The following is a 26,562-nucleotide window of genomic DNA, read 5'->3' as shown; positions in this document are numbered from 1 at the left end:
CACCACTGTGTAAACCCGACCTGTGGCCGTTCTAAGTTGAGAGATTAAGTCCCTTTGAATCCTAAGGGTCCCCAGTGTCAAACTACCCCACTAGGTACCTCCAGTAAGCGCCACAGAGCTGCGTTCCAGAGAGGTGTAAAAAGGGGCCTCTGAACACCTGTCTGCAACGCAGCTCCCTGGTACATACTGGAGATACCTGTTGGGCTAGTTGGCCCTCAGGGACCCTAGAGTATTAAAAGAGAGTTAATCCCCCAACTTAAAACGTACCATGGGGCGCGTTTGCACAGTGGTGAAGGAAGGAGGCATGGCCTGAAGTGACATGTCTGCAAACACATCCTGTGGCGCGGTTTAAGTTGGGGAATTAATTTCTCCTCAATCCTGAGGGTCCCTAGGGGTCAACTAGCCCACCATGTACCTCCAGTATGTGCCAGAGAGCTGCCTTGCAGAGAGGTGTTCAGAGGCCACACCCCTTTTTACAACACTCTGCAACGCAGCTCTGTGGCACTTGCTGGAGGTACCTGATGGGCTAGTTGGCCCTTAGGGACCCTCCGGATTGAAGAGGAATTAATTCCTGAACACATAACATGCCACAGGGCGTGTCTGCACACATATCACCTCAGGCCCTGCCCCCTCCCTTCACCACTGTGCAAACGCACCCCGTGGCGTGTTTTAAGTTGGGGGATTAACGCCCTTGAATCCTGAGGGTCCCTGGGGTACAACTACCCCACCAGCTACCTCCATTAAGCGCCACAGAGATGCGCTGCAGAGAGCTGTAAAAAGGGGCATGGCCTCAGAACACCTCTCTGCAACGCAGCCCCCTGGCACATACTGGAGGTTCCTGGTGGGCTATTTGGCCCCCAGGGACCCCCAGTATTCAAGGGGAATTTGTTCCCCATCCGCAAATGCGCCAGGGGGCGCATTTGCAGAGTGCTAAAATGAGGGGGCGTGGCCTCCGGCGCGATGCCGGTATTTCATTTTTTTTTAAAGGGGGCTGCATAGCCCCCCTTCTTTTTCTTATTTTTTTGCCCATCCCCCAGGGCCTGCCCCCTAATTTTTTTTTTTTAAATTAACCTTTGGGAAGGGGGCTGCGTGGCCCCCCTCCCGAGGCATTAACCAGCCCCGGGGACCCCATCCCCCAGGGCTGGCCCTCTCCGTTGGGGGCCGTGGGGGGTCCCCAATCCCCCCATGCTCTCGCCGCCTCCCCGCCTCCTGCAGGAGCCGGCATTGCTTTTACACATGGGGAGCTGCTAACAGCTGTAGCTGCGACTAACGGTCCCTATGGAAAATTGCAGGGGGAAAACACATTTTGGAACCCCCCTTTTTTCTCGGCCCGCTTGACGAATCACCCTGAGACTTTAAGGATAGGAGCGGGCTAGAGCGGGCCACGAGTTTTGAAAATTTCACGAAGATTCGTCAACCGGCGCCAAAGGTATTCCAAATAGAATGTTGCGGATTTCCTATGGATAATAGGTCCTAACTATAACCACCTACTGGCGACCGCCAGTAGATATTATATATATATACACACACACACATATACATGTGTCCGTGTTTATATAAGTATATATATTTTATATAGTATTAAATATTATTTACATTTATTTAAATTACACTATATCAATGTTCTTTATCACAATATTAAAAAAAATCTATTTTTTTTAATCTTGATTCATTCTGCAGCCGCGTTTCAGCATGACCGTCTTCCTCAATGCTGATTTCAAATCACAATTGACACAATAATTGATTTAAAAGTTCCATAACCTCATGTGATTGGTAAATGAGAACATGGCGAAACCAAAGGAGGACTGTTGTTATCTCAGTGCAAATACTGCTATGGTCACCATATTGCTGTGATGCATTATAAGTTTGCTTCAATTGGAAATACCTGTGTTCATGGACATTTACACAAATGTCATTTAATAATGTTCCAAAAGTTCATTAGCCCTCCAAATAGGCCCAAAACATCAGGTACTAGATCTCATTGCATCACAGATTCAGCAATAATACTCCCGTTCTCCCAAGGCTTGTGTCATCAATGGGCTGCCACGTCAATTTCCCAATGTTAATGTTCTTCAAAGAATGGGCCCCTCATCCTTGACTCCACATTAGCACTCAAAGTGTACATTTCCACAGGTGTCAGTCTGATGACCGTATAATCTTGAATTAAGTAATTCACAACAAATGTAAAATGGATAAATACCTCCTCAATGAAAGTGTGGCGGTTCATGCAGTTGCTAATTACGAATTCCACAAACAATCTCACCAAGCATTGCCAAACTCACAGGCTGGTGCCTCTGATATCATGAGGGTGGCACTCACATAAATACGTAAAGAAGCAATGTTGTTTCTTTACGTTTTTAACTGAGTTTGGCAATGCTTGATGGGATTGTTTGTGGATTATATATATATTTTTGTTGTATTTTTTAACAATATTGGTGTGCACAATATTTCTAAAATATTTTTGTACTTACTGTTATAAGTATAGAGAAACTATATTATTTTAAATCAATATTTTTTACACAATATTTTTGCATCACAATATTTTTGTTTTGATATTGTGTCAGTGATTCACCTTTTGTGTTACTTGTTTCAACTCTTGTTCAAAATTAGTTTTATTTGAATGTGGAGAACCACAGGCCATACTGATGTTTCATTAGCAGTCACCTTTGTATATTCATTATTCACGTTGCCTCTAAAGCCTAGTACACAGAAGTCACAGTGCTAGATTTTAAGCAATCTATCTCTCTCTGGACTATTTATACCTCCTTAAAGAAAAAACAACATCTTCAATCTCCAATAACTCAAATGCTGGATCAATGTTCTTGGGTATAGCTGTGACTGGAGCTGGTGTGCCTACGGATTTAATTTACTCCACAGTCATCACTCATCCCTATGTAAGCATGACTATCTTTAGTCACTCCCAAAGTATGGGCTAATGAGTATCAGGGAGAGTTATACTTCTCAGTCAACATGCTTAGCAGCTTTGATCACCACTGGCAATGATTGCAGCATGTGGCTGGGCTTCAGATGAGTTAAGTAAAGAGTCTGACCGAGTAGTTCTGTATGACCCTGTAAAATCAATACGTCTAAGTGCCTTAGAACAATAAATATGTCAGCTAGGAACCCTGCAATAAATTGCTACATTATGCCCTGAACACGTAGATTAGGTAGAGGTGGCCACTAGCGAGGGCTATGGGATCACTGGTGTGTTACAAATTACTGCATATATCTGCCCTGAGGTACTGCTCTTCTCTCCCCTAACACACAGGTTATGGTTGCAATTTTGCCTGAAAGTCATGTGTTAAGTAGTAGCAAAAGTTATCCACTGTTGGAATGGACCCCATCCCCTTTCAGAGCCAGGCACTGAGAAATTCTGCATATTTTTTAAGGAGATTTTTTGATCAGCTTCAGATGTCACTGAGCCTTCTTTTACCTCCCGACCAAACATCTCAAGATTGTGAGTGCAGCAGAGTCATAATTGGCCCACGTAAAACAGTCTTCAGCAGTCTGGAACTCCCATGTATGAAGGGTAAAAGTAAGGACCATGCTAATATAAATAAAGTTGCACCCGCCTCTCAGCACCATCGCACAGGAACACCTCCTCTCTTTCCTGCAGCAGCTTCTAGAGGCAATGGCAGGTCAGACTAGCTGGGCAGCATCTTTACGTAGGCCTCAATTCACCCTTGTCCAACACTTGGTAATTCATTAAACGGCTAACAAGTACAAAAACATCCCTCTAGGCCTCATAGAACTACTCTGGCGTCTATTACAATCTTCTAAACTGTGATATTTTCACACTAACAACCAAACTGCAAAAAGTAAAGGAAAAGAAGACAAAACTTGTTAGACTATGAACGTACACTTTTGTTGCTGGTCAAACTCACTCTTATACCTTTCCACTCCGAATGCTGTTAAAAATGGATGTCTTCAAGAAGCATTTCATCTGAAAATGAAAAGAAACCTCTAGGCTACTCTTGTCCCACTACACCAACTATCACCAACCTGCAGGCTCAATTGAATGTTCTGAGGCCTAAATAGCTGTTCCATCAAAGTGTTTGTAGTTGTGCTCATGTGTAGATGAATTTTTCTTTGCATACACATGATCATGTATTCCACTTAAATATTGCAGTAACATACAAATATTGTCATTATCGACCAGCAGAAATGAAATGTCCTAATGTTCATCTTCACATTCAACAGGTCTATGAATCGAAATGTTATTTAAAAATATGCTTTGACATTTCCCCCAATAGTTAAAATATCAATTTATTTTAGAAGGAAAGAAGGGAGACTCCATAAGAGTCTATGTGAGTGTAAGGGAATCTGTGGTGATTCATTCACAGAAGAGAATGCAAAGAGCTTCAGGAAGCCCCTTAGAGTATCTTAAAGTGAATGACAATGCAATTGAAAAATTATTTGATTGATGGAATCACTTGTCTTTGGCAGATTTACTTTGATTTTCAAATGGCTACCAGCTCATAGCTCAAGAATACAAGAATATAGCTTAGAGGGAAATACTACGTTATTTTTTAAGCTGCTGTTCCATCATCATGTGTTGACAGCTGAAAAAAGTAATGTATCCATCTTTCTATATTACAGGAAAGCTTATATGTTCACTTATTTAAGACGGTTCAAAGTAACACAAAAATATGCAATATAAATGTACCCACCTGCTCAAAAGAATTTTTCTGAAACTCTTCAAAGCCAAAAATGTCCAAGATTCCTATTTCAAGTGTTTGGTCACTGAAATTAAATCACAATGAACACAGTCAATGGCTTCACAATAGCAAAATATTTTTAACAATCAATCAATACTATAGTATTTTTTCTATTTTACCATCAAATACTATCCACTGTAATACATGAACAATTCAGATAGCAGTCGGAGGAGTATGCATCTAGAGAAACAATTTTGATAACCTATCTAGCTTCTTTATTGACTAAACCATCAATTGAATTTAGATTCAAAATGTTGTACTGTTAAAGTTGGGATTTAAAGACTGTATTGTTCAATAAGGATGTCAGGATGGGTGGCTAAATAGTGAGGTTTGAGTACCTGAAATATAAGCTAAGATAATGAGCATAGAAGGGAGATATATTAAATTTCAACTTAGTGTTAAATGAAAGCAATGCTCTCCTGAAGGGAAGAACCCCTATTTAATCATCACTTTTTCCACTTTCAACATCTAAGCATTTGAGGACACCTTCTATTTAGAAAATATTTTAGACATGCCAGTTAATATATGTCCAATAATAAATATAAAACCGAATGCATGGAGGAAATTGGGCTACACATTAGCAAAGATGAATGGACTAAAGATTTGTGGCTCACTGGACAAAATATGATTGACTTAGCCTTATGTTATAAAGAGCAAAGTGTTATATATACATGCTAACATTGGATTCCTATGAGAATGTTTAGAACTTTCTTGACTAAGGATGAATGGTGTAGAATTTGGGGGAAGGAAAGAGGAACCTTGAGATATATTTTGGGATTTTGTGATGGAGAGTTTACTTTCTGTGGTGAAGTATTTGAAAGAATTAGAATGCTCCTTGGGCATAAAATACCAAGATTAGCCGTGACGGTAATTTGAAAAGATACTTGGTTTCAATTCTATATCAAGGTGTGGTTAAATCAAAGTCTGATCTTGGCAAATGTTGGCATCCCAAAACTATGGACATTTATGACAAAACCAAAAATAGAACACTAGGTCGAGAGTTTAATATCCCTTTAATTTAACAAGATAAATCTCCATTTATGCTAGGAAAATTGGGAAATGTATAACAACATGTGAAAGTCTTTGAGTAAATTGCATGCATAAAAATTGCAATGTAAATATGTTGTAGCACCCAGCCTATCGCTCTCTTTTCTCCCTTTTCCTACTGGTAACAAAGGGTCTTTGCTTAAAATGTGCAGAGGACTTTAAGGACCGCCTAATGGTCTAATTGTTGAGTATTTAGTGTTTTTCTGTTTAACTGCCACGTATTCAATGGGATTGATTATGAGTGACCAGGATCATTCCTATCTCAAAGCAAATTCTACATTTTTGCAGGGGCTGGAGTTATGAGTTATGCATATTTTGTTACATCTGGTTAATACAGAGTATGGGAAAGCCTGCACCACCAGTAATATTTTGGCAAGTCAAACGTAGGACTTTAATGGGAAAAAACGCAAATTATTATGTTTTTGATGTGGTAAGTACGAAAATGTGCATGTTAGCTGACTTTACTGGGAAAACATGGGATAGATGCTATTTATCCTAACAAATAATTTTTAAATCCCAGGGTATAAGATTTCATCAAGTGCAGTAGATCACAAAGTCCAAAGCCATGAAGAAGAACAGCTTGATTTGGAGTCAATATTTTGTATAGTGTTTACTGTTGTATTTGTGTTATCCCAATGTACCTAGTTAAAAGAAACTGCCAAAAACACTGCAATGGCTTCTTTAAAGTATTATTAATGATTTCGCCGATTTGGAATATATATGTTTGAATTTTTATATCTGAAATTACCAATGTCCAAAATGCATAATTATGGTTAAACAGTTAACATAAATCTTACCAATGAACAGGAGGAGAGTTCTCACACTTATCAAGGTTTCAAACTGTGAAATTTGAAGCATACCGCTATCAGAAGACGAAAAATCCACTTTTATGATGTATCCTAATGGCGCATTAGAACTTCACCTTATTAAGCCGTTATGAAGTTTCACAGTTTCATTCTGGGAACAAAACGCGTTGGCTGTTTTTTTGTGATTTAAAATAAAGAACATTTTTGAAGAATTCACTATGGACTAAATTTTTTTTTTTTATTTTTTTTTTTTTTGAAACCGTTTATTGCAATCTCAAGAATATACAAGTATGGGCCTACAACCTTCCGGCTGGCCGCTAGAATGACAGGAGCATATGACATACATACAAGAACACTGGGCGGTGCAGAGAAGCAAAATCAGGAGGTATCAGCGTCGTGGGCCACATACACTCTGACCCCACAATACGGTTTCATTTTATACACACAACACAAAAACCACACCCGCAAGGCAACCCGCAATCGAAAGTAACGGCACGTGCTCCCCGAATGGGGGACCCCAGCCATCAACAGGAGTCTAAAGAGGGGAAAGGGAACAGATCGAGGACTGGGGGAACTCCGTGCTCGGGGCTATGGAAAGGAGTCAACTAAGGGGACGGGGCTGGTGAGGCCGCAGGCAGCAACGGTGGCGCGCAGATACCCCCGCGGTAGGCGTTCCAGGGGCCCCATACTTTCACCCATGCCCCAGGCTTACCCCTCGCCACATACACCACCTTTTCTCGGAACATGCACCAATCCATGTGTTCTTTCCAGGCCGACACCGCCGGGGGCCTCTGGGATCCCCACAGTTGAGCAATGTCACGCTTAGCTATCATATATCCCAGAGTCACCCATCGCGTCTGCGGAACCGAGTGGTCAGTTGGTTCCCACACATTCAGCAGGCATCTCCTCACTTCAGGCAGCAGCGCGACATGCGTAACCACTCGCAGGACCTCATGCACACCACGCCAGAATCGCTCCACCTTCGGGCATTCCCACAAAATATGCAAAAAAGTCGCCAAAGCACCACACCCACGCTTACACAACCCATCCTCAGCATAGCCCATACGCAGAAGCCTTGGCCCCGTCATGTAAACCCGATGGAGTATCTTAAGCTGGACGAAGCGAAGGCGAGCCGGTATGGCCACCTCCTTCGGAGAGGCCACCGCGGAAATCCAGTCTTCGTCGTCCAACTCCAGCCCGTCGGCAACCCAAGCCTCGCGGAGGCCAGTCAGCAAGCCCGAGCGATCATTAATCAATTTTTTGTAAATGAGGGAGATCGTGCTGTCCGGAACATGGCCATCCAGCACTCTATCCTCCAGGGGGGAAGACTCCGGGATGGAGGCGACGTCTGGGAAGACTGAGCCCAGCGCGTGACGGACCTGCAAGTACCGAAAGTATTCACTGCCCTGCAGCTGAAACTCCGTCTGCAGCGTCTCGAATGTTTTAAATCCCCCCCTCGTCCAGAGGTCCCCCACTTTACTGATGCCGATCGTGTCCCACTTCTCGAAGCCCTTCGAGGTCCACAGGGAGCCCAATCTCTCAGACGCGTACAACGGTGATGCCCGGGTCAAACGGTCCTTCCACCCCATAGCTGCGTTAGCCGCGTGCCATACTCGTACCATGACACGCGTAGGTCCCGTCAGGCGGGGTCCGGGCGCGCCAGAGTAGAGCGCTCGATTATAGTCGCCACCAGGCAGGAGCATCTTGTCCATTTCAAATGCCGGGTTTAAGGCGGGCCCGTAAAGGCCATGATTAATTGCAGCTAGCTGGGAGGCCCAGTAATACCGTTTAATATCCGGGAGGGCAATCCCCCCGTCGTACCATGGGAGCGTCAACTTCGCCAGGGCAATACGCGGCCTCCCGTCCCAGAACAGGCGGCGCTGTAGACTCTCCACCTCACGGAAGTAGCGCGCCGGGACTAAGTCCATAGTATTCTGGAGAGCGTACAGGAAGCGTGGCAACGACATCATCTTAAACAATGCCGCCCGGCCGAGCGGCGAAAGCGGCAGGCGCCGCCAGCGCGCGACGTCCTCCTTCAAGCGCTGGAGGGGGGGAAGCAAATTCCGCTCGTAGCAGGCCTCCGGGTCCAGAGTAATGTAAACCCCCAGGTACCGAAACCCCTGCGAGGCAATCTGGATTGGACAGCCCCGCGGGAGGACGGGAGCCTCCCCGGAAAGCACATACACACATGGTTTAGCCCAGTTGATGACAAGGCCTGAGTTGCGGCCGAATGAGCGCAAAACATCAACCAGGACAATCAGTGATTTACGCGGGGAGGCTAGGTACAATAGGATATCGTCAGCGTATAGGGACACGCGGTCCTCATACTCGGGGGTCCAACGGAGACCACGGATGGAAGGGTGCCACCGCAGCCACTCCGCCAGGGGTTCCAAGGCCAGCGCGAACAGGAGCCGCGACAAGGGACAGCCCTGTCGCGTGCCCCGTCCCAGCTCGAATGGGACCGATACTCTTCCATTCACCACCACCTGTGCCAATGGGCCCGAATACAACAATTTGACCCAGCTGATGAACCCCGGGCCAAATCCAAACTTCGCCAGCATAGCCCAGATGTATGGCCACTCGAGCGTGTCAAACGCCATGGTGGCGTCTAAGGACGCCAATATGGCCGGCTCCCGCACAAACGGGACACGCGCGAGCACCCCGTGCAAGCGCCGCAGATTAAGGGCCGTGTTGCGATGGGGAATAAAGCCGGACTGGTCTTGGTGGACCAAATCGCCCACCACGCCGACCAGCCGGTTGGCTAGCACCTTGGCGAGGATTTTGGGCTCCGCATTCAAGAGCGAGATAGGCCGGTAGGATGTAACCCGGTCTCGAGGTCTCCCTTCCTTGTGGATCACCACGATTGTGGCCAGACGTTGGTCCGGCGGGAGGGAGCCCAGCGCGTGGGACGCCAGGAACATCGCACGGAGGTGGGGTGCCAGTACATCCGGTCGCACCTTATACAACTCAATAGGGATGCCGTTCGGGCCCATGGCCTTGCCGGATGCGACCGAGCGTATGGCGAGGGCAATTTCGTTGGAGGTAGGAGCGGCATATAACGACACCCTGTCCTCCACCGAAAGGGAAGGCAGCGCGATATCCCTAAGCAGGGCATGGGAGTCCTCCTCCGAGCAGGGAGAAACCGGGGAATACACCTCGCGGAAATAATCCGCGAAACAAGAAACAATGTCTTCTGGCTCGGTGACACGCACACCATCCATCCTCTCAATCAGCGGGACCACACGACTCACTCTCTCCTTTTTATCCAACCATGCAAGCAGTTTACCAGCCTTATCACCCACATCATACAGCCGCCCCTGTTGCTCTCTATAGAGGCCCCTGGCCGCCTCCGTGACGAGGGCCCTGTAGGCCGCCTGCTTAAATTGTAGGACATGTAGTGCAGCGTCCGTCACCCCACCCTCTAGATCACCCTCCAATTCAGCGATTTCGGCCTCCACCCGGGTCACCTCCTCCTGCTCGCGCCTCCGGGCATGGGAAATAAAGGAGAGGGCATCCCCTCTAAGAACTGTTTTGAAGGCTTCCCACAGGGAGATAGCCGAAGGGACAGACCCCACATTCTCATCGAAATACCGCTGCAAGGATTTAATCAAATCAGCGCGAATAGTGGGGTCGCGCAGATACCAGGCATTGATTGGAGCTACCCTGCCCTCCCCCCTCGGGAAGACATCAACGTGCAACAGGAGCGGGGAGTGATCTGAAATACCCCGCGCCAAATGGCGCACCTCTCCTACCCTCCCAACATAGGCCGCAGGGACAAGGACATAATCAAGCCGTGAGAGGCTACCATGGGCACCCGAGTGGAAAGTGTACTGCAGCTGCGTGGGATGTTTTAAGCGCCAGCAGTCCACCAATCCCAGTGTATCTAAAAAGCCGGACAGCCACGCCTGCGCCCGGGGGAGGTCCCTAGGGGGGTGACGATCCACGGTCCCAGAAACCACCGCATTGAAGTCCCCCCCAACCACCAGAAGCCCCCCCGGAAGGTCAAGGAGGAGGCGCCCTAAGTCTGCAAAAGTCGTAGACTGTAACCCCGGTGGGACATACACTGATACAAAGACAACTACTTTACCCTCCATTCTCCCCACTAAGACAGTGTAGCGTCCCCTCTCATCATGGCGCACCTCGTCTATTTCCAACGGGAGCGAGTTCTTCACCATGATGCCCACCCCCCGTGAGCCCGATGTGAAGCCCGAGTGGGCCACCAAGCGATAGCCACGTCGATTCATGGCACAAAAGGAATTACCAATAAGGTGTGTCTCCTGCAGAAAGACCACATCTGGTGAAAGTCGTTTCAAATACTGCAGGACCACACCTCGCTTAATCCTATCCCCCAGTCCGTTAACGTTCCAGGACAATAAAATCAGGTCCCTACCCCCCATCACATACAGAAGCCATCATTCGTCCCCCGGAGAGCACCTTAAAAACACCAATACAGTAAAGGGTTTGCCTTGCGGTAAAAACGAACAACACCCCACCCCAACCCACCCATCCCAACAGAACTCCCCCCTCCCTGCACCCCTGCATGAGCCCAAACAGCCCCCCCAAAGTGCAGTGTGCCTGTCGCCCCATGAATGATTAAACTAACTAGTCCCCCAGAGGAGGAGGGAGAGCCCCCAAGAGACCCCGTACCACCTCCACAGGAGGGAGACTTAACGAACAGTCAAAAATGACGACAATGTTGTCCAGAGCGAGGCCTACTATTAATCCCTCAGTCCTGATCCGGCGAGCCCTCCCCTCCAACCGCGCCCCCCCACCCCCCCGGCCCCGATCCCCGGGCAAGGAATCCAACCAGTCCCCGGCCGCCTCGGGACGATCAAAAAAGTGCGTGCGGCCATCCACCTCCACCCGCAACTTAGCTGGAAAAAGCATCGCATACTTGAGGTTCAAGTCCCGTAGACGACGTTTGACTCCGAGAAAGCTCAGTCTCTGCTTCTGGACCGCTGGGGTGAAATCAGGATAGAAGTTTACGTCCATATTGTCAAGTCTGACCGGTCCTTGTTGCCTAGAAGTCTGAAGGATAGCGTCTCTGTCCCGAAAGTTGAAAATCCGGGCAATCATAGGCCTCGGAGGGGCTCCGGCCTTAGGTCTTCCTCCGGGAACCCTGTGGGCACATTCCACCGCAAAGAATTTACTCAGCCCCCGGGGCTGGAGATGGGTGAGAATCAGGTCCTCCACAAACAGGTCCGCCGCCGCCTCCTCACGTCCCTCCGGCACCCCGATAATGCGGACATTGTTCCTCCGGGCCCGACCCTCGGAATCCTCCAGTCGACGATCCATCAGGGCGCTCGCCTGGCTAAGCCGGCGCACCTCCTTTTGGAGGGCCGCCACGTCCGCTGTAAGGCCCGAGGTGGTGTGGGCCAAAGAATCGACCCGGTCATTGGTCTTGGATAAATCAGCCCTCACCAGGCCAACATCCACGTGGACCGAGTCAATCTTTTGCGCCAGTGTGTCAAAGCGCTGGTCCACCGAGGCCTTCATCTCGGCGATAGCGCCCATGACATCTCGCAGGGTCAGATCCGCGGGCAGCGCAGGAGCATCAGTCGGGTCCTCAGGAGACCTACGCGGCACCTCGGGAGATCCCTTCTGGAGGGTGTAACGGTCCATGCTGTTGGACTGATGGGCTGCGCCACGGCGGGTCGATTTCACCTTTGCCCGGTCACCATCTTGTTTTGAGGACATGGTTTCAGTCCCCAAATCGTGCCAATCACCTCGGAAAGGGCCAACAAACCAGTTCACGGGCTCCGGGGGGGGCAGCCACAGGTCCGCAGGACGGATCACAGCCGGCGGGCCAGCAGGGCACCCCAACGAGGCCACACCACCACACACCGCCCCGCAACTCAACCTCGCCTACACAGCAAGGAGGGTGCAAAAGCGAAAGTGAAAGTGCGGGGTACGCGAGTCGCCCAGCCCTGCCCGCCGCTGTTGATCACTTCGTCTCCGGATCGCCCCGTAACTCCAATCCGGGGGGCCGGCGTGGAGAAGGCCGCAAACCTCAATCGGTGCTCCCGCCGGTGTCCGAGGTCCAATTTGGAAGCGGAAAACGGGTGACACCTCAGCTCGGGCTCACCAACACAGTCCCCTCATCTAGGACAGGATATTTTCAGGATTTATGTAGGAGGTCACGGAGGTCCTCGGGAGCCTCGCACCTACGCGGCCATCTTGGTTGCGCGCTAGGCTCCTCCCCCACTATGGACTAAATTTGATCTTTTTGGTGCACCACCTTCTTGTTCAACAACAACTGTAAGTATACTCATGGCTGAATTAATAGGAAAACATCATTGTGGACATGTATTTATGTTCAAATATTGCAGAAAAACCAAAAGCAAAAAATGCTGTGAAATCAGCAAGAAATGACGTGTTCCGTTTACGGTGACAAAAGGCTTCAATGCCTGTAAACATGTTTAGAAGAAATCACCTTAATCAAAGTTCCTTGACTTTGAACACATTTTCCTACAAATCCTGTAACTATAAATGGAATCTGCATATTAAATCTGAAATAAAGAAAATTATGGAAAGGTGAACAAGAGACTGGAAGACATTTTTAGTATATTAAGGAATTTCTTGTCACGCATGTTATCTAAAGATTTCCAAAAAGACATCACTGCGTAATTATGCATCATTTGCAAAAATTTACTGCAAAATGCACCTTTGGGACAAAAATTAGGCACGAGGCGAAATTTTAATTAAGCCGGAGTAATTAGAGAAATTTCAGTAATTATGCAATACTCATGTAATGCAAAATTACTGACATTACATGACTACTACAGCATGAGTAATTAAGAGTAATTTGATACATAAATCCTACCGCCTGAGCTCAGGAACAACAAACTAAGGGGCCTATTAGGATGGCGGGCGGCCGTAGTGGTGATTGGTCCGACCGCCATGCGTGCAGCGGTCTTGCCTATTTAATCATGATGGGACCGCCACCACTGCGGTCGGCTTCCGCACCTTTAACATTGCGGCGGTGACTGCTGACAGCACAACCGCCGCGATGCTGAAAGGAGCATGTTGTGAATTTCACTGCACTACGTGGCAGGCACTACACTGTGCCTGCCACTTGGTGCAGTGAAATGTTGGGGGTACCATGGGTACCCACCCGTACACCCACACCTCCCCCAACACAAGGGGGGCCCGCAACGGGCCCATGGAAGACATTCTCCGCCAGCCTTTCAATGGCGGTTCAACCGCCACAGAAAGGCTGGCTTCCACCGGCATCATAATTGTGCCGGCGTAGCCTGCTGAGCTCTGCCGCAATTGTGAGCATTCTGACCGCTCCACCGGGCAATCGTGACGATTACTACCGGGGGGAAAGCGGCGGGTGGACTTTCCCTCCACCGCGGTACCCACCGCAATTCTAATTGGGCGGTGGGAGAAAAATATGTGCGATTGCGGAAGGACCACCACCGCCGGCCCCGGCGGTGGCGGTCCTTCCGCCATCCTAATCGACCCCTAAGAGAGAGCAAGCAGATGCTGGCTATCTCTGATCGTGCCTTGTAGCATTTAGTGCTATTTTCTAAGCACAAAATGCATCCTCTGACCCATTTTGATCACATGGGGGAATTTTGCACTAAGAAAATAGCGCTAAATGCTCAATTACACTTCTCACACAATTGCATATGATTACAAGAAATTGTGTGGTAATTATAAATAAATACGCTAGAGAGAATTATGCCAGATATACTAACCCTAGTAAAACTTTCCAGTAAATGCAAGTAGCAGTTATTTGCACTGCTTTTATATAAATGTGTCCTTGTGCCAAAAATTGTTCTGAGGACACATTTTGCACTAAAATATAGTGCAAGATTACAGATTTGCATTTTGCATAATTACTCGTAATTAGTGACATTTTGCTGAAATTCTGCTTAATCAAGGGAAAGCAAGTTGCACACATTTTGCACATCCCTAGTGGTTAGAAAATAATATTTCTTCCTTCCTATTTGAAAAAAATCAAATTTTGCGCAGAAAGCATAAATTGAAAAAACTGAGAAAAGGAAGGATAACAGGACCTGCTGGGTGCTGATCATGGGAACACAGTGGAACTGCTGCGAGTGAAAAATGTTGCCCCGGAAATGGAACATGCAAGCTGGCATAGATATATGTGAGTGAAATTTGACAAGCATGCCAGGATTAGGGTGCCCTCTGGGTGACATGATCGGGAGCAATTTGCCTGGATCGATGCATTTTTATAGTGCTGATTAGCCTTGAGCATCAGGTGCTACCCATCATCGCACAGGCTCCATGCCTATGGCTGGTTGTGTGGGCCCCATGAGTTTTATCACTTTGCTCACCGATCAATCTATGGTTTGTAGTCAGGCTTGGAGTCTGTGCCAAAGACCCATCAAACTTGAGATCATGATGCCATAATCTGGGTCAAAACCTTGTGCACTGTTTTGAATAGATCTCTCACTAGACACATATAATGCTGAATTTCACTAATGCAAATTACAATTAGAAACCCGTTGATGGCAGTGTCATTTTAGATTAACTAGTCATAAGAATGAAACCAGAGATAGTGTCCTGTGCTTCTTACTGCCCAATTGTAATTTCCAAGCAAGCAACATATTGCGTCGATGCTGCCAGTGTCCAAGATTTTAACAAGCACACATTGCTGTTCCTGGTCCCATGGAAGTTGGTATTGTTGTACCACACAAGCTGGTTCAGCTTATGTGGACTGAAGAAGCTAACACTGCGGTTGCATGTGCTGTGACTAATTTTGCTGACTTACTGGCTATTTTACGCATCACACACTAACTCTTCAAATGGTATCTTGTAGTTGGTTACTATCTAGTACAGATTGCAAAGGTCTGGATAATAGACACCACAGAAAATAACTTAAGGCAAATGAAGAAGTTGTCCTCTCCAGCATTCATTTATAAGTGATCAATGTACAGATATAGCTGGTCAAGTGGGGATTGTACAATAGCTGGCATTGTCATTAAGACTTCTCATATTCTATACTTTCTCATAACTCCCCTCCCTCTGGACTGTACAAGAGACGCAAAGCAATGCCCTCTGATATGTGATTTTATCTATACCGTATGTAGAATTCTTGGTAGTGAGAGCTGTGCAGAAAGCACATTTGGCCTTCTCCAGATCTCAATTTACATTTACTTGTCAAAGGGTAGGGTAGGCTTCTTTACAAGTTAATGAAGATCCTGGTTCCACCCCAACCTGTCTTCCTGAAAGGGGATGAAACACACCTCTCCACTCTTAGGCCATTGTTCCTGCTCTGGGAGCAGCTTTCACACCTCTAGAGGGTCAAATATTGCATAGGCATATGCTGGAGAGCTAATACAAATGAGCCCCCAAGAACTTCAAGCTGGGAAAAAGTAGCTTTCTAAAAGTTAGTTTTCCAAAATACTTATTAAAATTCAACAAATATTAAAAATAGTGGTTGAACTAATTTTCTAGCTTGTCCAAACCCCCGAGTTAGCAGAATTATTATTTTAATCTGTGCTCTAGTTTTCCTTACAGGAAAGCCAGAGTCCTCCACAGTAAAAATAGCTTTTGGGGCCTTGTAACTGTAGGGACATGGCAACATTAAATGTCTACATGTCCCACTTTTAAATGCCATGAATGCCTTGTAACACAAGATATTGTGTTACAAGGCTTTCACAAGAGTGGCATTCATTTTTAAAAGGGATGTTGTTCCCTGTCAAAAAGAGTTATTTTGACAGGTCAGACTACAGTTTAAACTGCAGCTATCAAGCTACATTGTTAGAGCTGAACGCATGTTTCCACTGTCACTAATGGTTCACGCAAAAAGTGCTGCTGTTCACAGGTGACATTTACATTTCCATGCTATGGTGTATTTTGTGGTATACACTGGGGGGTAGCTGTTCCTAAGGTCTCAAGAGAGTGGCAACCAAAGTCTGGTTGGAAGAGAGGAATAATGGAAAGTGGTCAATCTCAAAGAGGTTGGGTTTATAAATAGAGATTGGGGAATCCCTCCTTTTGTATATAGTGCCCTCACACACCCTTGCGAGTGTCATGATTCACCATCGGGCGTTGCTCCTCGTGGAGGTGGCGCTGCTGTCCCCCACGGGCCCCGTGAGAGGGCTCTTTGGCGGAGATCTTTTAAGGAGATGCCACAGTTGTGCATGTGGGTGTGTGGGCCTAGGGAGATAAGTGCGTGAGTGAATTAAAATTACAAGATGGTACCTGTAACCAATGTTTATTCGAGGGTCCGAATGGGAAGGTTAAAAGTAGGTGTGGATCCTGGAGCCACTCTCAGGAACAAATATAGAGGGCGGATATGTGACTGGCAGCTGCTCTCAGAAGCAGTGCATGAGTGAATTAACAAAAAAATATTAGGTCAACATGTTTCGCGCTTCTTATTGGTCCTTAAGGGATCCATTGGCTCTTCATCAGGACCGAGAGGGTAAGTGAAAATAGAAGAAAAAGAAACAGGTTTCAGGAAAAGAAAGCCCTGTATACCTGTGGTACCTAGATTATGAGGTGTATATGCGTCCTTGCGCAGAGAGGAACTCTCAGTGTGGGTGCCTACCCCCAACCTGGTGATACAAAATGGAGAAAGACACACAAACAAAAGCTTTAAAATGCACAACACATATTTGATAGACATCATATCGGTGTGATGCATTGTGCCGGTCTTGCATGCACAAGAGGGGGCATGCTGATGTGTTTTATCCCAGAGTGACATAGTTACATGGACAAATTAAAAACATTTCTCAGAGTGCACAAGGTTGTTTGTTCAATGTTGTATGTGAGGATTGGGTTCAGGGCATACAACAGACCCCTGGCCTGATTACTATGTCGGTCGGAAAGCCTCTGACCACTGGTCGGAGGCTTTCCGGCCAACATGGTAGGTTTAAAGTCTGACCGCCGTATTACAATAACTGTGGTCAGAGTTTAAACCAACTGGGGGTTCCGACGCAGCTCCAACATGCTCAAGGAGCCAGTCGGAATGGCCTCATAATCCCTTAAGAACGGCGCTTCCACTGTCGGGATTATGATGTTGGTTTCTGACAGCCTTTCCATTTCAGCCTTAATGACATGGAAAGGCTGTCAGAAAGTGCCTTTGCGAGGTCCTAGCAGGGTCATATTCCCACCTGTCCCTCCGTGTATGGCCCTGGGAAACACCTATGGGGATCCTGTGAAAATCAATGCACTGCACGGTGCCTGCCACACGGGGCAGGGATTTGCACAAACTTCTCATTTCCGCCCACCGCACAAGCTCCCATACAGAAATGGGAGTTTGCGACCGCACCATGCGTGGACGCATCGTAATGAGGTTTGTGGAACCGCCGACCTATGGTTGGGTGGTTCCCACACTGAAACGATGTCTGTCAGAGCCAACTTTAGTTAAAGCTCAGGGAATCTATTTCTCCCATATGATGAGATCCCCTTTCTTGGTGGTGTTGTCTCAACATAGCTTGAATTTTCATCTTGGTGGCTTTTTCTGTGGCTGCACATGTAGATGTATGGCCAGAAAAGCAATTTTACCTAGAAAGGGCATTTTTGCAGCTCCTTATAGGAGTGATTCTCATTTTAATGACGGTGGTTTTGGCATCATGTGTGCACCTTTCAGCTAGGCATTCAAATGAAGTCTATGATATTTTGTGTATTTTGGTGCTGGAAGTTCTATACCACATAGAGCTCCAGACCCTCTGTTCTCCTTAGTTCATTACTTTTTTGGCTGACTTTATGGCCTCAATGATAAAGATTGTGAATAAATATGATTGGCGTATCTCAAAAAATGTTTCTATAGGTCTTCCAATATGGCAATAGACTCCAATTATCAAATCACTGTTGTCAAATTTAAATTTTTGTACTGACTGTATATTGATAAAATTAGTTTTAGAAATATGAATTCATGTTAGACATTCTAGAGAAGATAGTGGATGTTAAATGCAGTTTTTTGGTTCTCATCTTACACCGCATAACTGTTTCTGTATTCTAGGTGTTAAGTACTGGGCTTTTGGACTTGTTACAGTTCTTAATCAGTTAGTTTTTTCATCTAAATATCCTCTTTATTGGTATAGTTTCCTTTCCCTACTGCTTGCTAGGGTCTCAGGGACATGGTCTGAGATTTGGTCTCCGAGCTTGGTGTCTATCAGGCTTGTGGGCTTCTTGTTTCAAGTAATGGAGTTTTTGGGATCTTCAACATCTTAATGAATCGTTTCACTACTCTTATTATTGCTTGCGTAAGATACATTTCTAACATTGTACTGTATTTTTCCATAGAACCTTTGATAGACACTATTGCTCTCATGCATGCAGTAACTTTCTTAAATTCAGTGGCCATGCGTCTCACCTCCTTACCATGTTTGAATCTGCAGGGCTTTGAAATATCTGTGAGTAAGTGACTTCAATAAATATGTGCAATAGGTTTACACTATGACTACTAATACTCTTAAGATCGTTTTGTAGTTTCTGCTTAGTGTTGTTTTCTTAAACAGACTTGTTGCTGCCTTCTTTTCATTCCTTGCACTGCTAGTTCAGCTTTGGTTACTGGCCTGTCAGGATTGTTTACTTTTCTACTCTGATCTCTCTGAAAAATATCTTTAAAACCTTTTATTTCTCTGTCACTCAACTGAATCATGATTGTGCTATTTTGAAAGCTGTTCATAGTGCATTCCTAAAAGAAGGGCATAGGCCCTTAAATATTGAACCAGAATCCCTTCACCCTACATGTGTTCCACGTCGTTACAAGTGGTTGGGTAAACTTCCCTCTAGTTTATACAAGTGGTCTTGCAAGGGATTGATTAAATTGTTCTAGCCACCTCATGTGATGCCTGCTTTGCAAATGGGAAGCCCATCAGTGCTGCATCGGTGTTAGGGATATGGAGAGCATCTGTGAGAAGTGTTTCTGTAGTAGTTTCTAATGTCATGTTTTTGAATCATTTACTGCTCTTTTAGCTAAGACAGTTTAGGGCATGTAACTGTGAATCTGAAAGCCTGGTCTATGAGATGTGGATTCTGACACTGATAGCGTTATGGCTTTGCTTGCTTAACATCTTGCCATTCTGTGGGAACTGTCATTTCAGGTAATTCACTCGATATTCAAATGACTGAATTGAGCAGTCAGGGGTGTGACTTTTTCATCCCTTTCTACATCCAATATTCAGACTATACATGCATCTTAGTGTCTATTATTTATTAGCTTCTAACAGGCCTAGAGGAGATTTTTATCTATTTGTTTCTGCATAAACTAACATAAATGTAACCTTTGTTTTACAATTTGTGGTCTTGATTGAAGCTACATTCATTTTTCTCTCCTCCTTGTCCATTTTCTTTCGAGCACTTTTATTTCTCTAATAATTGGTATTAATATTTCTTCATATGCTGCTTTCTTTGTCTAAATATCAGTGAATGACAGAGTTCATTTATTTGTCATGAAGACTGTTCAGTTAATATTTAATTTATTTAATTTATTGATTTAGTAAGTAACATTAGGTCTCTATCTCATTTAGCTGGGGCACTTTTTTCAGTTTTATATAGATCAACCCATTTATTGCTCTATGTTTCAGGGGGTCAATTCACAATATTGCCTCACTCATGTGTGTTCACCCTTTCTATAACTAGCCGCTTTCTATCTTGCCTGCTTCTTGTTTGAAGGTTGTTTTAGCTGTATTCACTCTATAACTCAACATTCTTTTACCATAGTCCTTTATCTCTTTCATGTTTTAGTGGAAGTTGTTTGTCAGTGTATTGAACATCAGTTTCCCATTCCCAATAGATCGGCGCGGTTCCCTTTGAATGGGAAATTTGGGTTGAATGGTGCTTTGCTGTTCAGCACAATCATCCAAATTTTAATTAATGTCAGTCAGTAGGAGAGTTGAGGACCTGTATTACTTCAAACACATAATGTTCCTAGGTCTCAAAGGGAGTAAAGTAAAAATGATGTGATAGGTGAATAATGGACAGAGGCAAACACTGTGGGCCAGATTTACGAGTTCTGGCGCATCTCTGCAGGGATGTGCCAGAAAAGATGCGACACGCAATTCCCTCCCCGCACCACCATGAATGTGTTGCATTTACAATGCGGCGCACCATGGCGCAAGGATAGGGCGGTGCGTGTCGCATCCAGTGGTGTAAGGGCGGTGCATTGCTGGAGTTGTGTCGCAAGCGCGACGCGGCTCCAGCAATGCTCAGGGGCGCCCTATGCCTAACATGCTGCATCAGTCTTTATGCCTGCTTCAAGCAGGCACAGGGTTTTGACATAACATTGGCGTAAAAGTGCCTCAGTGAAGTCTTTCAGATTATATTGCGTCACTTTTACGAGGCGTTCCTACGACGGAACACCCACCCTGCGCCAGAACACCCACATGAAACCTAATGCAGGTTTCATGTGGCGCAGGGCTTTACAACGTGACGCATCTCCCTAGATGCGTCACATTGTAAATAAGGCGCAACGTGGTGCATGGTTTACGCTGCCGCTGCGTCACAGAAGTGAATGTGACACATGGGGCTTGTAAATCTGCCCCTATGTATAGAAAGAACATACATGAAATAGTTCTTTAAAACACAGTGGAAATGGTGCAAAAGCAAAGTAAGCCCATGCAAACACTAAGGAAAGGGAAAGTAAGCCACTTAGACTGTCTGAGGAACAGTGATTTTGATGGGACAGTAAACCAGTTTTAGCAGGGAGCCCTAGCCCAATATGGAAAAAGAATTCACAAGAAGTTCCATCTATTTGGCTTTGCAGGTTCTTCCAAGCACCATTCTGGTTATGTAGACTATTGGAAAAGAAATTGCTTGTTGCATGAATATACTGTGGTTTATTTGAACAGAATCGGCGATATGAACCAATTCACGGTCTAACCTTTGCAGACGTATTTTACGTTTTATTAACATAAAAGATAAAAAACGTTATTCTGAAAAATTACTCAGATTTACATTTGATGATTATTGGCGCCTGCAATTTTTGAGAAAGCCTTATCACCACCCTCTTGGTTGCCTTGTCTCAATTGAAGCTAGGAAGAGTGCTGCAGCTCTGCCAATGGTGGCTCTAGTATAAGAAACATTCTCTCTCTCAAATGGAAATCTTCACGGTGCTTAATCGTGGAGTGAAGAATAGTAAATCTATATTTCCTCTATATTCACTTAGTTTTCGATATTTTGTCCCTGAATATTCTGTTGACGATATTAGTGGCGCACAAATTCCTAGCCTTGACATCCCGAAGTGTAATCTCCAAAACCATGTAATAATCTAGATCTGTTGAGAAGGCCGATTCTGGCTAGCTGAGGTAGAGCTTGCCCCAGACTAGCTTCTTGGCAAAAGGTCCATCAAGCTCTAGATGGGACCTAATACTTTGAAATAATGTGTCTTTTATTTTTATTATCAAATAATAGCCTAAACATTTGAAATCATTTAGGACCCTATTTTGATGTCGGTTGGGAAGCCTCCGACATCTTTGGTTTCACTTTCCACCGCCACATTACAAATGCCAGCCGTTAAAAGTGAAACTGGACGGTCATTCCGGCTTAGTTTCGACATGCGCAAGGAGCCTGTCAGCCAGTCAGAGCAGGCACATAATCCCTTAAAGATGGCATTTCCACTGTCGGGATTACGATGTCGGTTTCCCACAGGCTTTCTATGTTGGGACATGAAAAGCCTGTCGGAAAGTGACTTTCGGGGGCCCTAGCAGGGCCCCCATTCCTCCACGGCCCCGGTTAGGGGCCTAGGTGGGCCCCTGTTAATACCTGCACCGGGTGGCAGGCATCTTGAGGTGCCTGCCACGCGGTGCAGGGATTAACAGAATCTCCCATTTCTCCATGGGAGCTTGTGCTACGGCCTGTTTACAGCAGCATCACAAGCTCCCATAGAGAAATGGGAGTATCTGACCGAACCACGTGTGGTAGCATTGTAATGGCGGTGTTGGGACCTCCGACCGAAGGTTGGTCGGTCCTGAGACCGCGGCGATGTCTGGAGAAGGTGAGTCCACCTGGCATAGTAAACAGGCCCAAAATGTGGTATTGCTCCCTAAGTTAAATTTTGAAGCAGGTTACTTGAGCCATAGAAATAAAGCCAACTTTATCTGGAAGGTATTTCTAGCAGCAAATTAACCAGTTATTCACACAGGGGCATGTTTATCAATCTGCCAAGCAGCACAACGCAGCATGTCACCTTGCTGCACCGAGCTGAGGGAAAGGGATAGATGGGAATGTACTGTATTTAACATTATACGGGCATTCCTGTCCTTTCCAGGTGCTAGCACACTTTTGGCTACCTGGTGCCAACGCAGGCACTCTTGCATCATGTTGCAAGGGTGCCTGTGTTTTGGGCCGGATTGTTTTCGTGCAGGAAGGTATACCTTCCTGCACAAAAACAAGCCTGGGAGGCATTTTTCTCTTTCTATGTCTGCTGCAGAATGTAGCACAAGTAGAAAGAGAAAAAAAAGAGGAGAAATAACCATACTTCTCCTCAATATGCCTCACCTGGAGAGGTTTAGCATTTTGACGTATTCTCAGGTCTACCACTAATGGTAAATCTGAGAAGGCGCCAAAATCCATGGGGGATGCATGGGAACACCCACGCTCCACCAATGGAATGCCTCCCTGGGGGAGAGTATTGCAAGGCAGTGATTTGCGCAGCCTTTCGTTATGGCTTGATAAATCTCACTTAGGGTTTGTGTCACCATTGCGCTCCCTTGCGTGGCACAAGGGTGATGCAAAACCTGGATAAATCTGGCCCACAGTGCTTTTATTTCATGCACTGCATGAACCGTACTGGAAGCACTACAACACAAAAATGCATTGTGCTGTGTGTACCACCTCCAAAGTAATATGGGTGATTGAGTGGCTTACGAAAATGTTCCTTTCCAAACCATTGAAAGAAAATGCATTGTTGTCGATGTGTATTTGACTGACATGTGGTTTAAATAACTAAGGTAAGAATGTAAAATGCACCTGTATAAACACATTAGCCACTAAAGTGGGTAGGATGCGAAAAACAACATTCCTCATACCTATTCATTTCATCTCCTCGGGTATTAAGGTCAGTAGACGTTAGCTTCATGTCTGCAGACATGAAGGTCAATAGGCATTACTTCCATATCTACAGACATAAACGTCTAAAGAAATAGAAGAGGGATCACAGATAGACAGAAATAACACCCCAGGCTTCTTGTAACTGTGTTGCAAACACAAGATAAAGGCCTAGGAAAAACAAATCCTTTATATAAAAAGGCATAGCTGTAAAGAACAAAAACAAATTAATACAATTTAGGTGAACTGTAACACATCATTTTAGTGAAAGTGGGGAACAGTAATATTATGTGACAGAAATGCCATATATTGTCATGTCAAGAATGTAATCTGTTGGTAAGTATTTCATTCCGGTTATGAAGCCCATGTACATTGTGAAAAGTACTGCACCTGGAATAATAGATTGTATTTTAGATAATTGGGACTGCTTCATGGGATTATAGAAGAGTAAGATGGAAGGTGGCCAAGGCACAGGGCCATAACAAAAACATGTTTAACACTTTTTCTCCTTAAGAGGAGAAGAGCGCTAACACCCTGTTAACAAAGTGATTCATTAACATGAACGCAGAGGCGATGTGTGGTGCGCTGGACCGCACCTTTTTTCCCATGTTCCTGGCATTTGTCAATAATTATACCCGTATTTAACCCCTTCAGCACAGCGCGGATTACCGCGCCGTGCTGAAGGTTCCGTGTGCGGGCGGGGCCGTGACGGAGCGGTTCCGTCATGCGCACAGCGCGACCGACGCGCATGATGGAACCGCTCCGTCACACGCATCGAAGGGGTTAAAAAAGGAGAACGTCCAGGAGCCGTAATGCTACTATGCCATCTCTTTACATGATTCCATTGTTAAGATCATTAATAGAATTGTTCTGGATAGGCTGTTTCTTTGGACATCAGAGACCAATACCCTGTCCATGGTCCAATATGAGATAGTGAGTGTTCATAAGTTTGTAAAATGTAGTTCACTCCATTTAGCTTTCATGGGTTTATCAAGTGCTATCAACTGTGTTAATAGATCCAAACTGTGAGATGTTTTATCAGCTATGGGACTAGAAAGGGGCTTGGTGGCATTTCTGAGATCGTTATTGTAGGAAAGTAGGATCTGCTTTTTATGGCTACCCCCACTTTTTGCTTGATGTTACACTGTTTTTGACTAGTCTGACTAAGATCCTGCTAATCAGGCCCTTAGTTTTTCTGCTTTATCCCTAAAATGTTATGTCATGTACTTAGGTACACTCCATATTGGATACTGGGGTACCCTTATAAGTCAATAGTATATGGTACACATGTACCCAGGGCATAGGTACCACAGAGGCCTCCCATGGGCTAAAGCATGTATTATGCCACCCATGAGTGGCAATGAAAAATGAAACTAAGGGCCTGCCATTGCAGCCTGTGTAAGATGGTGCATGCACCACTTACTTTAGATATAGGTTTACTATATCTATAGGTCACTACACTTAAAACCTATAAGTCACCCCTATAGCAGGCCTTGACAATCTTGAAGCCAGGGTGCTGGGTTGTACGTGAGAGCATGCCCCTACATGAGCAGAGCACAGCTGCAGCCTTCAGAGACCATTCTCTTGGGTTGTCGGTGACGCAGCCCGAAATATAGGTAGAGGTGCATTATATGCTCGCATAAAATGCCATCTCGCAAACGGCTGCAACAAACCATGTCATGTTTGGTATCAAACACCTTGGAATCATACCTCCACACCAGTAACTGGTGTGGAGGTGTGATTTCACCCCTCAGAAGTAAGCTTCGTGGGTCCCTGGTCTTCCCGGTACCAGCCTTCCTAACCCAGACAGCACAAATGGTTGTTGCCAACCTGAAACACATTTCTGCTACTGAGCCAAGCTCGAGCAAAGGAAGGCAGCACAATAGGCATCCTGTCACAGGGAGGTGTGACCACCTCCCAGACCGGATTTAGTGTATTGGAGCTGGGTGGGTGCACTTCCAAAGTGCCTGAAAGTGTGCACTAGGGGCATATTTGGTGTCCCTGTGCATAGTCTAGTTCAAACTAGTCCTGGGAGCCTTTGGTTCCTGCTCTGGTGCAAAACTGGAAAAAGGACATGGGAGTAACCTCTCCACTGTCCTGATCCTCCCCATGGAGGGTCCCCTGAATTCGTCCATCCCTCTTCCGTGGGTACAAAAGGGCTTACCTGGCTGTAGGACCCTAGATTCAACGTTGACAAGATTCTGATCAAGAAACCACTGACCTTCGACTGTCTGGACACTCTGGACTTCGCTGGACTGTGACTGGGCCCGACTTCGTCTCCCACTTCAGCCAAAGCTTTGTCTGTACCTGAGCAATATACAGGCTCCATGCAGGACCTGTGGAGCATCAAGGACAACTGACGTATCTCCCTTGGAGTGAAGAAGTAACACCCCTGCATTTGCAGGCACCGTAATGCAACTGACCGGTCTGCTGATCCTGAGCTCCTGCAGACTCTGAAGGCTCCAGCAACACAGGAGGTGGGTTCCTATGTTCCTTAAGGTACAGCTGCCCTCTCACCAAGTTTGAAGCCAATATCCTTTGTGGGGACCGTATAACCTGAACCCCTGTGCACTGCGTACATTTGCAAGTGCATATGCTTGTTGGTGTTGCCCATCTTTGTGCATTGGGCTGTCAATAGCCCCAACCCCTGCACACATTTCTTAAAAAGGACTTTGGCCTCCTTGCACCCTGTGCCCTGCAAGCTGTTACTTTGTGAAACTGCTTGAGGTGCCCTCGTGACTCCTGTCCTGTTGGCCTGTGGGTCCATTTGAGAGACAACACTGCTTTTCTGGGGCTCCCCTGTTGCTCCTGGCATGCACTGACTCCCCTTGCTGTGGTGAGTCTTCTGGTCCTTGCTGGGCCTGACCGTAACCTTTCTTGACCTTCTTCGTGGGTTGCTGCTGCCAAGGCTACCGGACACCGACCCCTCAGCACCTGACATCCTTTATGGGATAGCTCGTATCCAGCTCCTGGTTGTCCTTGACGTCTCCTGGTCCCTGCAGCTGCAGATTCAAGGTCTC

General features: G+C 46.0%; 1 protein-coding gene across 2 annotated transcripts in view; it reads right to left on the bottom strand.

Annotated features, from left to right (window-relative positions):
* MYO16 (myosin XVI) overlaps positions 1-26,562 on the bottom strand; it is a 2,357,781-nt gene that overhangs the window by 1,012,862 nt on the left and 1,318,357 nt on the right. For both annotated transcript variants that reach the window (XM_085622905.1, XM_085622906.1), the window contains exon 21: positions 4,671-4,743. In XM_085622905.1, coding sequence (XP_085479031.1) covers positions 4,671-4,743 — 73 coding nt within the window. The remainder of the gene's footprint in view (positions 1-4,670; positions 4,744-26,562) is intronic.

Source organism: Triturus cristatus, chromosome 8 (genome assembly GCF_964204655.1).
Source record: "Triturus cristatus chromosome 8, aTriCri1.1, whole genome shotgun sequence".
Classification (NCBI taxonomy): domain Eukaryota; kingdom Metazoa; phylum Chordata; class Amphibia; order Caudata; family Salamandridae; genus Triturus; species Triturus cristatus.
Note: the sequence above shows the minus strand (reverse complement) of the source record. Positions and strands in the feature narration are given on the sequence as shown.